At 48.6% G+C, this 15,845-nt stretch overlaps 1 protein-coding gene across 6 annotated transcripts in view; it reads right to left on the bottom strand.

Moving 5' to 3' along the window:
* Positions 1-15,845, bottom strand: part of HHAT (hedgehog acyltransferase) — a 163,757-nt gene that overhangs the window by 146,818 nt on the left and 1,094 nt on the right. For all 6 annotated transcript variants that reach the window (XM_084865552.1, XM_084865553.1, XM_084865548.1 and 3 more), the window contains exon 2: positions 2,492-2,624. In XM_084865552.1, the coding sequence (XP_084721678.1) occupies positions 2,492-2,582 (91 nt within the window). In that variant the 5' untranslated portion in view covers positions 2,583-2,624. The remainder of the gene's footprint in view (positions 1-2,491; positions 2,625-15,845) is intronic.

The raw sequence follows: 15,845 nt of genomic DNA on the forward strand, positions 1-15,845 counted from the left end.
CTCCTCCCCGGAGGGGTTAATGCGGATGTCCCACTTGTTCAGGTGGTAAAATATTTTTATGTACAGTTTTTCAATCCTCACTCTCAGATATGACCTTATTGATTTTAAAGAGGAAGGGAGAGAGGGAGAGGGAGAGATAGGGATAGAAACATCTGTGTGAGAGAGGAACATGGATCAGTTGCCTCCCACACAGGCAGAAACATCTGTGTGAGAGAGGAACATGGATCAGTTGCCTCCCACACAGGCCCCCAACGGGGATCGAACCCGCTACATGGGTATGTGCCCCGACCGGGAATAGAACCCACAACCTTTCAGTGCACAGGACGATGCCCCAGCCAACTGAGCGCTACCAGCCAGGGCAAAAATAAAAAATAAAAAATTTTTTTTCTAAACAGATCATTCCGCTGAGACTGGTTTGGCTCAATGGATAGAGCATCGGCTTGGGGACTGAAGGGTCCCGGGTACGATTCTGGTCAAGGGCATGTACCTTGGTTGTGGGCATATCCCCAGTAGGGGGTGTGCAAGAGGCAGCTGATCGATGACTCTCTCTCATCGATGTTTCTAACTCTCTATCTCTCTCCCTTCCTCTCTGTAAAAAATCAATAAAATATATTAAAAAACAAATAAATAAAAATAAATAAACAGATCATTCCACACAGTGATGTGAGACAACGCCCACAAGATTATACCATGGAATCGTATAATAGTAATAACTATGTTTATAAGGCAAACAGTACTACTGATATAAAACAAGATATAATAAAAACCTCATTCAGATTCGTTTTGAGGGTGTACAGTAACCGGGCAGGGTGTGAGACACTAGGAAGGAAACAGAAGAAGACGGGCATGTCTCTTGCCCGCCTGGGGCTTACCGCACACCAGCTAAGAGAGACAAACGAATAATATAAAATCAGTGAAGAGCTGCTGGGTGCCATGATACAGGGAGAAGGAGGTGGGGCTTCGGCTGGGGTGCTGGGTGATAAACAGGAGGAAGCTGGTGGGTATGGGTGGTGCTCGAGAGGGCCCTGAGCTGAAGATAAAGACTCGGGAGACCCCAGTGTAAGGGGAGCGAGGAAGCCTCCAGAAAGACTGACATCACCCAAAAGACACAGAGTGCACAGACAAGAACGAGGAAATCCACTGCTACTGGACCAACAGAAGTACAAAAGGAGCTGCCCAGGACGATCACCGGAAAACCAGAGTGAGCGTGGGACTCAAACGTAATCACGAAACGATGCGGATCTCGAGTGGAACCCAGGGGGCAGATTCACACACACTAGATGCGAACAGCAGCCCCAACCTCAAGCCAAAGGCAACACTGGTGCCCCAGGAAGGACAGAAAAGGGAGGGGCACGGAGGGAGCACTGGGCCAGGGTGCCACATGGCACAGCTCTGCCACACACACACACACGGTATCCCCGGGCCCAGCAGGTGTGCTGGAGGTGTGTGGTTGCAGCAGGGCCCTGGTCCTTTCTGCTACAGCTGCACACATGCCACATTGTGTGTGTGTGTGTGTGTGTGTGTGTCTATGAGTGTCTGTGAGTGCCTGTGCATGGGCGAAGGTGCTGTGTCATGCACAAACTCAAGCCTGCAAATGAACAGCAAGACACTGCAATCCAACAAAGAAATACAGGAACCTACTAATTCATTAAGGCAAACCGGGTGGAAAAACTCTCTGCTTCCTGTCTTTTTGGTTTTGGCGTCACTTTCATACACTGAGAAATCTCCAGAAACATCAGGATTATAAAGAACTGAAACAAGGCAGAAACTGAGTTATTCCCCCTCCTTTTTAAAAAGAGTACATTCAGAAGCAGTGACATTTACCTGCTAAGCACCAGATAACCTAAGCTGGAGCACACCGCCCTCTGGTGGGAAAAGGGAATTCTTTCTGTGCAGTCTGGAGAGTTATGACGAGATCCGGTCCAGCAGGGGCGCTGTCCCACTGAAACACTAACTCATACGCATTTATAATTTTAAAGTTTCTAGTATAATAGCTACATTTTTTAAAGTTTTTAAAAAGTGAAATCAATTTGCTATATTTTAGTTTCTCGATCTATCCAAAACATTATTTCAACATGGAATCAGTATAAAACAACTCTGGATGAATTACCCTACATTCCTTTTTCTTACTCATTAATTCTTCAAAGTCCAATGTGCATGTTATTCTAACAGTACATCTCAACTGGGAGTGGCCACATTTCAAGTGCTCATTAGCCACGTGTCTAATGACTGCTGCAATGGACAACCTAGCTCTACAACAAAACTCCCCCTCACGCCGCAGTTTGCCGACCACTGAGCTAAACCGTCCAAGATTAGGGTGGGACACTCCACCGACTCATTGATTCACACTGTCCGAGAAGAGGGGAAAGCAAGGGGGGGGGGGGCCCACGACATCCCAGGAGCATGAGGCCACCTTCCCTGATCCCCCCCCCTCGGGGCGCTCCCTGCCACCTCCCTTTCTGGACCCAAGTTCAGGAACGCCGGCACTCACCGCGGGAGGTTTTGTAGACCTCATAGAAGGAATAGAAGTGGAAGCCCAGGGAAGCGAGCAGGTAGAGAGACAGCTCCCAGCGGGGCAGCATGGCTTCTGTGGCACAAGGTCCTGGTGCCCACGCTGAGAGTTCCTAGACAGAGAAGTAGGAATAAAAACGTTAAGCCATGGGCGTGACACTCAAGCACAGCATGTTAACCCCAGGCAGCTCAGTCGTTCTCTGCCAGGGACCCATCGCTGAGCAAGGTGACACAGATATAACCCCAGTGAAGCCTCCTGCGGCCAGTTACCTTACACCAGTGGTTGGCAAACGCATTAGTCAACAGAGCCAAATAGCAACAGTACAACGATCGAAATTTCTTTTGAGAGCCAAATTTTTTAAACGTAAACTATATAGGTAGGTACATTATTATTAACTTAATTAGGGTACTCCTAAGCTGGCCTTTGCTAAAAACTCAAGGGGCCAAAGAGCCGCATGTGGCTCGTGAGCCGCAGTTTGCCAACCCCTGCCTTACACACACACACACACACACACACACACACCACACGCCCGGGTAGGCAGGCAGGTCTTTCCCTCATCTCCCTCCCATTACAGCGCACACCACACAGTCCCGTCCTCATTGCCTGACACACCTGTCTGTCCCCGGGGAGTGGGCCTCTGGGGAGCAGGGACCCTGGTCTCTGAGGCCCTGGCACCTACCACAGGGCGTGCGGTGTAGCAAGAAAGGAGTATAAGTAGCTCCAGGAGTTAAAAAATGGCTTCAAAAGCCTGAACAAAAGATAAGCACAGTCACCTCCGACCTCTTCTCGGCCACATGCTGTCACCTCCTCCCCGGGTCATCCCACGGCTGTTCAGAAGGTGGGTTCAGGGAAACCGCTCTGTCTTCCGTCTCCCGTGATGGGAAGGGAGGCTCAGGACCTAACCCAGGACACAGCCTTGCTGCTGGCCGGCTGCTGGTCGCCCACCCACCATATCCAGCCTCCCTCCTCACAGTAGCGGATTTTTTTTTATCTCAACACGTAGATCCCGGGTTCTTCTCTGTCCTGTAGCCCCGTGTGGACGCGTGACGAGTTCTGGCTGGGAGGCTACGGTCATATCCTTCCTGCTGGGGTGGAGCTGGAGCAGCCGCCACGTGCGAACACAAAATATGGAGGCGCCCCGAACCCCGACTCAACCTACCAACCCCCCGTCCAGAGCTCCCTGGTCTCCTAAAACCGGATGTCACATGGGAGAGGGACGCACTTCTAGGCTGTGTACGTCCCAGTGAGTCCAGGTTTCTGAGTGGCAGCCACGTCTGCCTTGGAGTAAGAGGGCAGGGGACGGACAGTTCGGCCCTAACTCCTGCAGATTAAATGATCGGCTCTCAACAACAAAGCGCCCGCTAAGTGTAACCCTTTCACAGCTCTCGTCATTTCCTCTAAACCCCTCACACACGTTCCATCGTCGGTGCCAAATTAAACGAAGGGCAAATCTGAAACCCCAAGCAGGCGAGCACTTTTAATGTAGGACGATAATGTCAACCATCAGCACGCACGCCTCCTTCCTTCCCCCGGCAGCCTGTGCGGCAGTGCAGCCAGCGAGGGAGGCCTTTCACCGAGGACGGAAGTGAAACAGGTGAGACCCCACGGTCAGAAGCAGCTGAGCCCCAGTTCACACCCAGGTCCTGGGACCACCGGGCCCCCACCGTCCCCCGAGCCAGGACGTTCAAGGAGATACTGGTCCTTAGAGCCTGGCCCAGCATCTGCCACGCACACACTCACACACACTCACACACTCACACATAGACACACACACACACACACTCACACACTCACACATACACACACATACACACACACTCTCTCTCTCTCTCTCTCTCTCTCTCTCACACACACACACATACCCTCACACACAAACATACTCACACACATACTCATACACTCACATACACTCACACACACTCACACACACTCACACACAATACACACACACACTCACACACACACACACACACACACACACTCACACACACACACAATCACACACACACCCCTTTCTCCAGGCTGAGGGCACAGAACAGGGAGGGATATAAACTCGGGCTTTCATAAGATGCGAGGCCAAAAGTCAGTGGGCCCCCGGCCAGAGAGCCCCAAGGTCAGTCCAGTCTGTATTTCTCCTGCGACCTGAGACCGGAAAGCACACGCTCCGGCTCAGGCCCGAGCTCCCCAATTCCTTGCACTTCACAGTGCCTCCAGGGGACCCCTACTGCTTTGCAGAACCACGTCTACTTCAAACACTTGGGGTCACTTTGTTTTTAAATACCTGGCGTCTCCCAGTATGTCTTAACATTTCCTCCTGGAACTTTGTAGAAATAGAGTAACCTTTTCTTCAAAGGTTAACTAACCTTTGAACATAAATACTCTTGGAGACTGAAGGAATGTTCTAGAAGCCCTGCTCTTTAGGATCTTTTCAAGGACTCTCTTCTAGACACTCCATTCCTCTGCGTTAATGGTTTAACGGTCAGGGAAAGACTCCAGAGTTATAGCATATCCCTGTATGATGCAGCTTTAAGCTCCGTGTATACGTTTTGCAGAGACCGACACAAAGATCCATAGAAATGAGCAACCCAGCAGCAGCAGGGCTGTGTCCTCACTTATAAAACGTGGGGACTACACCTAGTCACCTCCACCGGCCAGCGAGGTGGTGAGCTCTGCACCCCGCAGGCCTGTGGGGAGTCAGGGTCTGCCGTTTCCTAGCTGAAGAACTCCACGGGGTCGCCACCTCCCGGGCGCCTCTCCTCAGAGGGCTGTGGAATGGATGGAAGGTAAAATGCTTGTCCGGGGCCTGGCACAGGGTAAGCGCCCGATAAACATCAGCTCCGGTCTGTCGGCAGGACCAGCTGGTGGATGGGATTCATTAGGAGCTGCCACGCCAGAGCCCCGATGTCCTTCGATGAAATCGGGCTGGCCCTCTGAGGGAGTGGCCGTCCCTCCTGCCGCCGGGCCTCCTTCGGCACAGGGTCACCCCGCACTCTCTCTGACGTCTGCTCCTCTCCTCTTCCCACACGTGGCCCAGGGCCACCGCACAGACCGTCCTCGGGGCCACCTGGCGAGCTTCTGCCCGGCCTCTTCCTCACCACCTCCCTTCTGGTCCCCAAAGGCGCTGAATGCAGTACCCCCACTTCTCTCCTCTGTCCCCCACACTTCCAGGAGACACTGCCTCCACCCAGACACCCCATGTACCTCTCCACAGACAGTGCTTCCTGACACCTCTCTTTGCTACTCTTCCCCACTTATCTCAAGAAAATGCCTCCCCTTGAGTTTTTTTTCTCTGGGCTCTCAGAAAGCAAATACGAGTAGATATCCTATATGATAAAAGGCTAATATGCAAATTGGCCAAGCAGCAGAATGACAGGTCTATGTCACACCCTGACCACCAGGGGGAAGAGGCTCAATGCAGGAGCTGCCCCCTGGTGGTCAGTGGGCTCCCAAGAAGCCTGGCTCATCGCAGCCCTATGAATGACCAACTGCCAGCTTAGGCCAGCTCCTAAGCTGTCAGTCAGACATCCTGAGGGCTTCTGGACTGTGAGAGGGAGGGTGGGCTCAGGCTGGGCTGAGGGGACAACCCCCCACCAGTGTCAAATTTTATGCACCAAGTCCTCTAGTGTTTTAAAGAATGTAGTGACACAACAGGGTCAAAGAAAAGGAAAGTTGTGCATTTGGGAATATAGCTAGAACTTTTTAAAGATATCCCAGCCCAGCCTGGCCGGTGTGGCTCAGTGGTTGAGCATTGACCTATGAACCAGTAGGTCACAGTTCGATTCCGCATCAGGGCATAGGCCCCGGTTACAGACTCCATCCCCAGTAGGGGGCGTGCAGGAGGCAGCCAATCAATGATTCTCTCTCATCACTGATGTTTCTCTCTCTCTCTCTCTCTCTCTCTCTCTCTCTCTCTGAAATCAATAAAAGTATATTTTAAAAACAATAATAAAAATAAACAAAGATGTCCCAGCCTATAAAGGTTCCCAAACATTTTCCCAGAAAATTTCTATTCTCATTCCCTTAACAAGCATGTTTTTTAGGCACAAGCTGTCACAATGAAAGCAGACAGCCTTCCTCAGTCGTGTGAGTTAAGCTTCCTTCCGGCTCTTCATGCACAGGCTCAGTCCTGCAGAAACACTGTCAGCGAGTGGGTATCCACGAGACAGCCTAGAAGCGGCTCATCACTTCTAACAGGATTTCTAGAGGGAACAGCCGATCTGCAGCAGCACAGCCTGTGTTCAGTAAGTGTCTACCTGAGCCACTGGCATCAGTGAGGCCGGACCGTAGATGTGAAAGTTGAGGAGGGTGGCTGGAGGGGGTCTAGTGACGTCTAGAACACTCCCACCTCAGGGGGACTACTGGTCAGGACTGTGAAGAGTGAAAAATGATGATGGTTTAGAGAAGAGAAAGTCAGAGCCAAGTGGCAGAGGGTCTGAAACATAGATGATGACACGTTTGGATCTGGTCTCCTAAAGAAACAAACCTCAGGCTTGTGAGCTGGTGCATCTCACTGACTGCGTGAAGCTCCGGGAAGCGGTCCTCTGACCCTGAGGCGGAGTCCAAAGGTAGAGAGGTGGGAGACTCAGGCCCTGGCAGGAAGGGGAAAGTGCTGGAAGCAGGCAGCACAGATGAGGAAAAATTACGTTGCACCTGCATCAAATCCAGGAGGCAGTAGGATTAAAGAAAAGAAAAGAAAAGAAAAGAAAAGAAAAGAAAAGAAAAGAAAAGAAAAGAGAAAAGAGAAGAGAAGAGAAGAGAAGAGAAAAGAAAAGAAAAGAAAAGAAAAGAAAAGAAAAGAAAAGAAAAGAAAAGAAAAAGAATAGCCCAGCCAGCATGGCTCAGTGGTTGAGCATCAACCTATGAACTAGGAGGTCACGGTTCAATTCCCAGTCAGGGCGCATGCCTGAGTTATGGGCAGCCAATTGATGATTCTCTCTCATTATTGATGTTCCTCTCTCTCTCTCTCTCTCTCTCTCTCTCTCTCTCTCTCTCTCTCTCTCTCTCTCTCCCTCCCTCCCTCCCTCCCTCTCCCTCTCCCTCTCCTTCTCCCTCTCCCTCTTAAATCAGTAAAAATTGAAAGAAAGAACATAAAACAGTTACTCCAAAGCTGTAAGACTACAGTATCTCAAAGCTAAATATTATGGACAAGAGTGAGAAATCCGAGGCAAGTGAAGACAAAGACAGAATCCACTTACTACGGAGTGTTGGGAGGAAACCGCAGCGGAGGTTTCCCTGGGATCAGAGGGAAGGAGGTCAGGCTGGAGTGCCGGGGAACTTGCCCTTCCTCCACATTGGGCAGAAGGCCCGGAAAGCTGGGTGTTTCACAAAGGTACTTGTCTGAGGACCACGGAGCTCGGGAGGCCCACCGAATGAAACCTTGGGCACAAAATGGCAGGAATTCCTCAGCCCACGGGACGCTTTCCCATACTGGGGGACCTGCATCCATTTATAATACGTTTACCTTGTCATTTAACATGCCACCTGCTTGCAAAGACGCCGCCTACTCTGACCTGCACCAGGAGGGCTGCCAGCTGTCTGCGGAGCCAGAGCCCAGCTCGGAGGAAGGAAGCCAGCGAGGGAGCAGAAACCGGGACCTGAGGTCCCCACACCCAATCTTTTAGACAGAAACTCTGCTCCTTAGTCTGGGCAGAGAAGCAGAGCACACCGTGCCTAACCCTGAAATGTGCATATACACAACCCCCGTCCCATGCTTTCCCCCCCAAAGACGCCGTTATCATTTCAAAAGCTTATCATCCTTATTATTTTTTATTTTTAAAAATATATTTTTTATTGATTTCAGAGAGGAAGGAAGAGGGAGAGAGAGAGATAGAAACATCCACGATGGGAGAGATTCATGGATGGGCTGCCTCTTGCAAGTCCCGCACTGGGGATCAAGCCCACAGCCCGGGCATGTGCCCTTGACGGGAATCGAACCTGGGACCTTTCAGTTCTCGGGCTGACGCTCCATCCGCTGAGCCAAACCAGCTAGGGCTGTCATTTTTATATTTTTTGATGTGCGCAACAAATGGATTCCAATATTTTCATTTTAAATGTTCCCTGCTCCTCAATCCTGATTTCTAGCACTAATGGGGCTGTCACCACACACCCACATGCACCGGGCCCTTAAAGCGATGCTATAACCATTAAGCCAACCATTCTTCTGATGGCAGCACTATCTCCCACTCCCACTAACTGTTGCCCAATGTCCTAAACCGAACATTTCCCCTACTGGGTTTCCCCCTACTTATTCCAGTAGCAGCTGGAATCTACTTACAGATTACCTATGGCGAGAGAGCACGTTGCAAGTATTATCTCATTTAATCCTCAAAACAAGTCCTTGAGGCTGGTCATTCTGGAATCCTCACTGAACACAAGAGAAAACCCAGGCCCAGAGAGGTCAAGAAACCTGCCCACAGTCACACAGCGAGGACGCAGCGGGTCTTAGGTTCATACGCACCAAGTCTAACGCCACAGCCTCCCCTCAGCCACCTCCCTCTTCTTACCGAGGGCACCTCTTACAGGAGGCAGCTGATCGATGATTCTCTCTCTATCCCACGCCAGGTTCCTGTTTCCCCAACATCCCTGGTGAAACCGGCCCACCAGGAAAGTGGGATGGTAACGTGAGTTTCATAATAGCAAAAGAATTTATTATGTTACGTATAATTCAGATAACCCCTAAGAGGCAAAGAAAACTTGAAAAACCAACTAGATATAATCCAAAGGTACATGAAATATTGATACATAACTAGTACATTCCTTAAGAGATTTACTGAAGAGCAACTAAACCAAACCAATCTCGCTTGGGTATAAGAGGGAGACGCCAGCAGTTACAAGGAGATAAGGGCCGAGTCAGGCTGAAACCGTTCTAAATTTAGGAGCAAATGGGCATCCCGGAAACCACAGAGCAATCAGAGCACAGGGGCACATGCCCACTGAATGACAGCGGCTTCGGAGGGAATGAAATACGGGGCAATATTCCAGCACGTTTGAAACAACTGCTGAGACTTTTCGCTCTTTTCCAGGATCCAATTTAATGAAACAGAAGCCGATTCTGCAGAATATAAATTATAACGGCTTTCGCCAGAAAACCCAAGTCTAGACACAGCCTGTCTTCTAACATCCCAGTGTTCTCCAAACCCTATTAAAGAGTCTTATAAAGGGTCTGATTCGCCCTGGCCGGTTTGGCTCAGTGGATAGAGCACCGGCCTACGGACCGAAGGGCCCCAGGTTCGATTCCGTTCAAGGGAATGTACCTTGGTTGCGGGCACATCCCCAGTGAGGAGTGTGCAGGAGGCAGCTGATCGATGATTCTCTCTCTATCCCTCTTCCTACCTCTTTGTAAAAAATCAATAAAATATATATTTTTAAAAAAGAGTCTAATTCTTCTGCCCACATAACACTAAGGGGAAACACTTCCCCACACCCAGAAGGATTAAACAGATTGGAGAACTGGAACTGGGCAAAACAATGCAGAATAGTTTAGAATGCATACCATTACTTTCTCTTACGCACTAAAAGGTCATGTTCTGTATCAGTGCACAGTAAGCCATCCCACCACAGTGGCTAAAACACAGAGCAGTTCCTCTCGGTGAGTCTGGGGGTGGCGATCTAGGCAGTTCTGCCGATCTCACCTGGCACCACTCATGTGACTGAGTCACCACCTGGCTCCGAGGGGGCTGGGGTGGCCACGGCGGGTCTGGATGGCCTCACGCACACACATGGGGCATCTGGCTGCCGGCTGCCTCGCTCTCCCTCCACGCGGGCACTCATCCTCCAGGAGGCAAGCCCCCTTCTCGGCGTGGTGACCCCGGGGTTGCAGAAGAACAAAGGCAAGAGGTGCAAGATCGCTTAGGACCAGGCTTCAGAATCCACAGAACACCGTATTGGTCAAAGCAAATCAAGAGGCCAGCCCAGACTCAGGAAGGAGGAGAGCACAGACGCCATCTCTTACGGGAGGAGCAGCCGTGGCCCTTTAAAAGGGGGCGGGGACGTGGCCTAGCAAGGCAGAATGTCAGAGTTCCTATAAATCTGGAAGGTTAGTGGGAAAACATTTCACAAAGGATCTTTATTATATAAAATGTCAAAAGGCAGAGAGAGAGAGAGAGAGAGAGAGAGAGAGAGAGAGAGAGAGAGAGAGAGAGAGAGAATGGAAAAAATAATTATGCTCCCAAATCAGAAATTTCAAAATCAGCCGGGACCTTATCATCATCTGGTCTAATCTCCAGCCGGTTTTGAAATTCCATTTACAATAGCCTATTGGACCATTTCCAATAACATTACAAAGGCAGGGAAACTCTGCATCTAAGCAGTATGATTGCTATCCTGTTTTTCTCCTTAAACTAACTCCAAATCTGGCCTGTCTAAAGAAAAACCTTCTGCCTCTAGTCCTACTGTATCTTCTGGAACTAAATGTAATGGTTTAGACACTGGAGTCAGAATGCCAAAGTCTGAGCCCCCAGCTTTGGCACTTTCTCTCTGTGTGCCCTAGGTCAAGTCGCATAACCTCTCTGTGCCTCAATTTCCTCATCTGTAAAAAGGGAAAATAGCAACTCTCAGATCGTTGCTATGAGAATCAATGAGTTTACGAAATAACAGAACAGTGCCTTGGGCGTAGTAAGCTATGAAATGCTTATTCTTGCTTTAAATATTGTCACTTTTTTACTAAAAAGGCTTAATAATACTCGCTCAAATATTGAAAGACAATCAATGCCACCCTCTCCATCCCAAGCCCTCTTCCAGGACAAATATCCATGAGTTCCTTCAACCACTTTTCCATGACTTGGTCCCAGACCCTTTGCCATTCTGTCAGCTGCCCCTTTATCATACAGGCACTAAGAGCTGAACCCCGAACTCCAGATGAGGCAGAATGAGAGGAGGGTAAGACCTCAGTTCTCTTTTTTTCAGAAACGATATTTCACATAACATCGCAGACTAACTTCTTCAACAAATTGTCAATGAGCTAGCTCTTACTGAGCATCAAGAACTGTGCTCTTTGTAAAGATGAGACATAAAAATCCCATCTGAGTTACCCCCAAATATGGCTCCCCAGAGACTTGCATGTACAGATCCCCGGGAGCTGTAAATAGATTACCCTACACTGCAAAGGGACTTGCAGATGCGATGAAGGTAAAGATCTTGAGATGGCCGAAACCAGTTTGGCTCAGTGGATAGAGCGTCGGCCTGTGGACTGAAAGGTCCCAGGTTCGATTCCAGTCAAGGGCATGTACTTTGGTTGCGGGCACATCCCGGTAGAGGGTGTGCAGGAGGAGGCTGATCGATGTTTCTCTCTCATCGATGTTTCTAACTCTCTCTCCCTCTCCCTTCCTCCCTGTAAAAAAAAAAAAAATCAATAAAATATTGATATATTAAAAAAAAAAAAAAAAAAGATCTTGAGATGGGGACGTAGGCCCAGGACAGCCACACGGCAGGGAGGAAGGAGGGTCAGAAGCAGAGGAGATGTGATGATGGGAGCAGAGGTCAGAGGGATGGGCTCTGAGGATGGAGGAGGGGCCCGGGAACAAAGGGGTGGGGAAGGCACCAGAAAGCAGCAAGCAAACAGATTCTCCCCAGAAGGAATGCGGCCTGCAGAGCCCCTTGGACTTCCGACCTCCAGAGCTGCAAGATACCTTTGCGTTATTGTCAGCCACGGAGTCTGCAGTCATTTGTTAGGAAGCAATGGGAAACATACCGCCCTGCCTGAAAGGTCCTATATGAAACATCAGACTGTTTTAATCCAGTTGTCATAAAGTTAAATTGCAAGAAAAACACATCTGAAAACAAAATTTTGTATTTAGTTTTTACCTTAGTTTGCTTTTTTTTTTTTGCATTTACGTCACACCGATATTAATCTTCACACTCTAAGTCTTTTTATATGAACTGCCCTTAAGCCAGATGTGTGCTGTGAGAGACTGGCAATAAGGAGCCCATTTTATAAATCCCCAACTCAGAAAAGCTACTGATGTGGTATTGCACTCTTTCCTCTGGAAATTCTCATCTATTTTAAACCTTTTTCATCACCAACAATCACTCCCCAGATTAGGGGCCTCTGAGTGAACCAAATATTTCATAATTTTTTAAGTAAAGTTTGTATTAAAATATACTTTAAGAAAAAAACAAAACAAAACACGTAATGGTTTTGAAAAGTGGACTCACTCCAGGAATTACCTACCGCTCAGATAAAAAAGCAAATGCCTCAGAGGCCCCTTCTGTCCTTTCCTTTAAGTCCTGGCCACTAGCCTGACATCTGTCACCCTAGTTTACTTAATTTTGCCCATTTTTGAACGTCACACGTATGGAATCACATACAACTTCCTCTGTTGTGTCCACCTTCTTTTTACTCAGCTTGGTGTTTGTGCAGTTCATCCACGTTGCGTGTAAGGCAATGCTTTCTTCGCGCTCATTGCTGTAGCGCAGTGGTCGGCAAACTCATTAGTCAACAGAGCCAAATATCAATAGTACGATTGAAATTTCTTTTGAGAGCCGAAAACCGACTTCTGCGCATGGGCCACGAAGTTTCAATCGCAATGTATTTTGTGGAAGAGCCAAGACTCAAGGGGCTACATGTGGCTCGCGAGCCGCAGTTTACTGACCACCGCTGTAGCATATTCCATAGTGTAAACAACTTCTTTATGCCTCTACCCATTCCACTATTGATGGACATGTGCGTTGATCCAACGTAGGGCCGTGATGACTAGCTCTGCTCTGCTTATTTTTGCGTGACTTTTGGTGCCCACATATATGCCTTACAGTTGAGTGTTTACCTAAGAATGGGGTGGCTGGGTCAGGGATGCGTATGCCCAGCTTCAGTGACAGCACAAACAATTTCCAAAACAGTTATACTCATTTTCCTGCCCATCAGCAAGGAGAGTTCCGGTCTGTCCATATCCTCAGCAGCCCTCGGCCTTGACAGTCTCTTTCATTTTAGCTGCTTTGGTGAGTGCATACTGATATCCCGTTGTAGTTTCAACTAGCATTTCCCTCATTCCTGGTGAGGTTAACCACCTTTTCTTATGTTTCTTGGGAATTTAGAGGTCCTCTTTTCTGAAACGACTTGCCATCTTTCTCTCTGGCTGCCCATCCTTTCCATGATGCAGAAGTAGTTCCTACGTTCTGGGTCTGAGTTCTTCATTGGAAATATGCAATCACATTCTGTAGCCAGCCTCCCCACTCTCTTTGTGGAGTCTTTGGATGAACACAAGCTCTTACCAATATTTCCCTTTCAGAAGCTTTGCTGACTTAGCGCCCACGTTTAGCTGTCTGATAACCTTAACTTTTGTACATGGAATGAGGTGGGTGACCGGGATTCATTTTGTCCATATGGACATCCCCTTGGCCCAGCATCATTGGCAGAAAAGGCTGTCTTTTCGCCACTGTGCTGTAGTGCCACCTGTCATACGTGTAAGCCTGTTTATGGAGTCTCTACCCAGTCCCATCGTCTGTCTAGCATGGTGCCCATACCATACTTATTGACCTAGTGGCTTAAGTCATTCAACTTTGATCTTTTCTTAGATTGTCCAGAATTTCCAAATAAATGTTGAATTTGGCTCATCATTGCCTCTTTCTGAAAAGAAGAAGAAGAAGAAGAAGAAGAAGAAGAAGAAGAAGAGGAGGAGGAGGAGGAGGAGGAGGAGGAGGAGGAGGAGGAGGAGGAGGAGGAGGAGGAGGAGGAAGAGGAGAAGGAGGAGGGGGAGGGGAGGAGAAGGGGGGGGAAGAAGAAGAGGAAGAAGAAGAAGAAAAGGAAGGGCCAAAACCGGTTTGGCTCAATGGATAGAGCATCGGTCTGCGGACTGAAGGGTCCCAGGTTCAATTCTGGTCAAGGGCGTGTACATTGGTTGCGGGCACATCCCTGGTGGGGGGTGTGCAGGAGGCAGCTGATCGGTGTTTCTCTCTCATTGATGTTTCTAGCTCTCTATCCCTCTCCCTTCCTCTCTGTAAAAAATCAATAAAATATATTTTTAAAAAAATAAGGAAGGAAAGAAGGAAGGAAGGAAGGAAGGAAGGAAGGAAGGAAGGAAGAAAGGAAGGAAAAAACTGCTGGGATCTTGATTGGGACCGTACTGAATCTATAGATTTAATGTGTGGAGCAATGACATACCCTCCGTGATTTTGTATCTTTAAATTCATTGTTTTAGCTTGCAGGGAATTTTTATCATGAATGGGTGCTGAATTTTAGCAAATAACTTTTCTCCTTTATTCTGTGTATGTGGTTAAAGTACATTTACTGGTTTTCTACTGTTCATTTACATTCCTGGAATAAATCCCACTTGGTCATGATTTAATACCCTTTTTATATACCTTTCTGGACTTCATTTACCAATGCATCATTCTAAGACTTGAGCATCTCTTTTGTGAGAGTCTGACCTATAATTTTCTTGTGCTGTCCTTATCAAGCTTTGTAACAAGGTTATGCTGGCCTCATAAAAGCAGCCAGGGGGTGTTCCCTTTTATCACTTTCTGTTTTTAAGTTTGCAATATTTCACAAGTGAAGCCATCTGGGCCTGAACTTTTGCTATGGAAAGGTTTTTAACTACAAATTTAATTTCTTGAATAGGCATAGAACTATTCAGTCATTCTAATTCTTGTGGCTTAGGTGAGGCATTTTATTCAAAAAGCAACTAAGGCACATGCCCCCGACGGAATCGAACCTGGGACTCCCGAGTCTATAGGCCGACGCTCTATCCACTGAGCCAAACCAGTCAGGGCTCTGTGGAATATATTTTTTAAAGATATATTTTATTGATTTTTTACAGAGAGGAAGGGAGAGAGATAGAGAGCCAGAAACGTCGATGAGAGAGAAACATCGACCAGCCATCTCTTGCACATCCCTAGGATGTGCCCGCAGCCAACTTACATGCCCTTGACCGGAATCGAACCCGCGACCTTTCAGTCCGCAGACCGACGCTGTACCATTGAGCCAAACCAGTCTGGGCTCTGTGGATATTTTTAATGCCTTTTGAAAATTGGCTTCCCCAGGCTCCAAAGAGGTCCAGGGCACACAACAAGAGGCAAAGAGGCCCTAAAAGAAGTCAAGAACTTCATCCAAGCCAGGGAATCCCGATGCAACAATTCAGGAGCACTCTCCCTGGCCCGGCCCTGCGCTGGGACCACGGGACACGCAGGTAAGGCCCACCCTGGCTAGTTCCTGGTGTCGCCTGCAGAGTTCCCAGCAACATCTCGCCACCCGCTAACGTGACTGCTCTCTCCAGAGACTCGGCCTTCACCCTAAGCTAGTCTATGCATCCTTCTTCCCCAGGAGGAGCAAAGTAAACAGTAGGCAGCACGGGCTTTCATCCAAAAAGAGGAGTACTCCCAACATTTACCCGTCTGTGGCTTT

This window comes from Pipistrellus hanaki, assembly GCF_964339955.1.
Source record: "Pipistrellus hanaki genome assembly, chromosome: 18".
Lineage (NCBI taxonomy): Eukaryota > Metazoa > Chordata > Mammalia > Chiroptera > Vespertilionidae > Pipistrellus > Pipistrellus hanaki.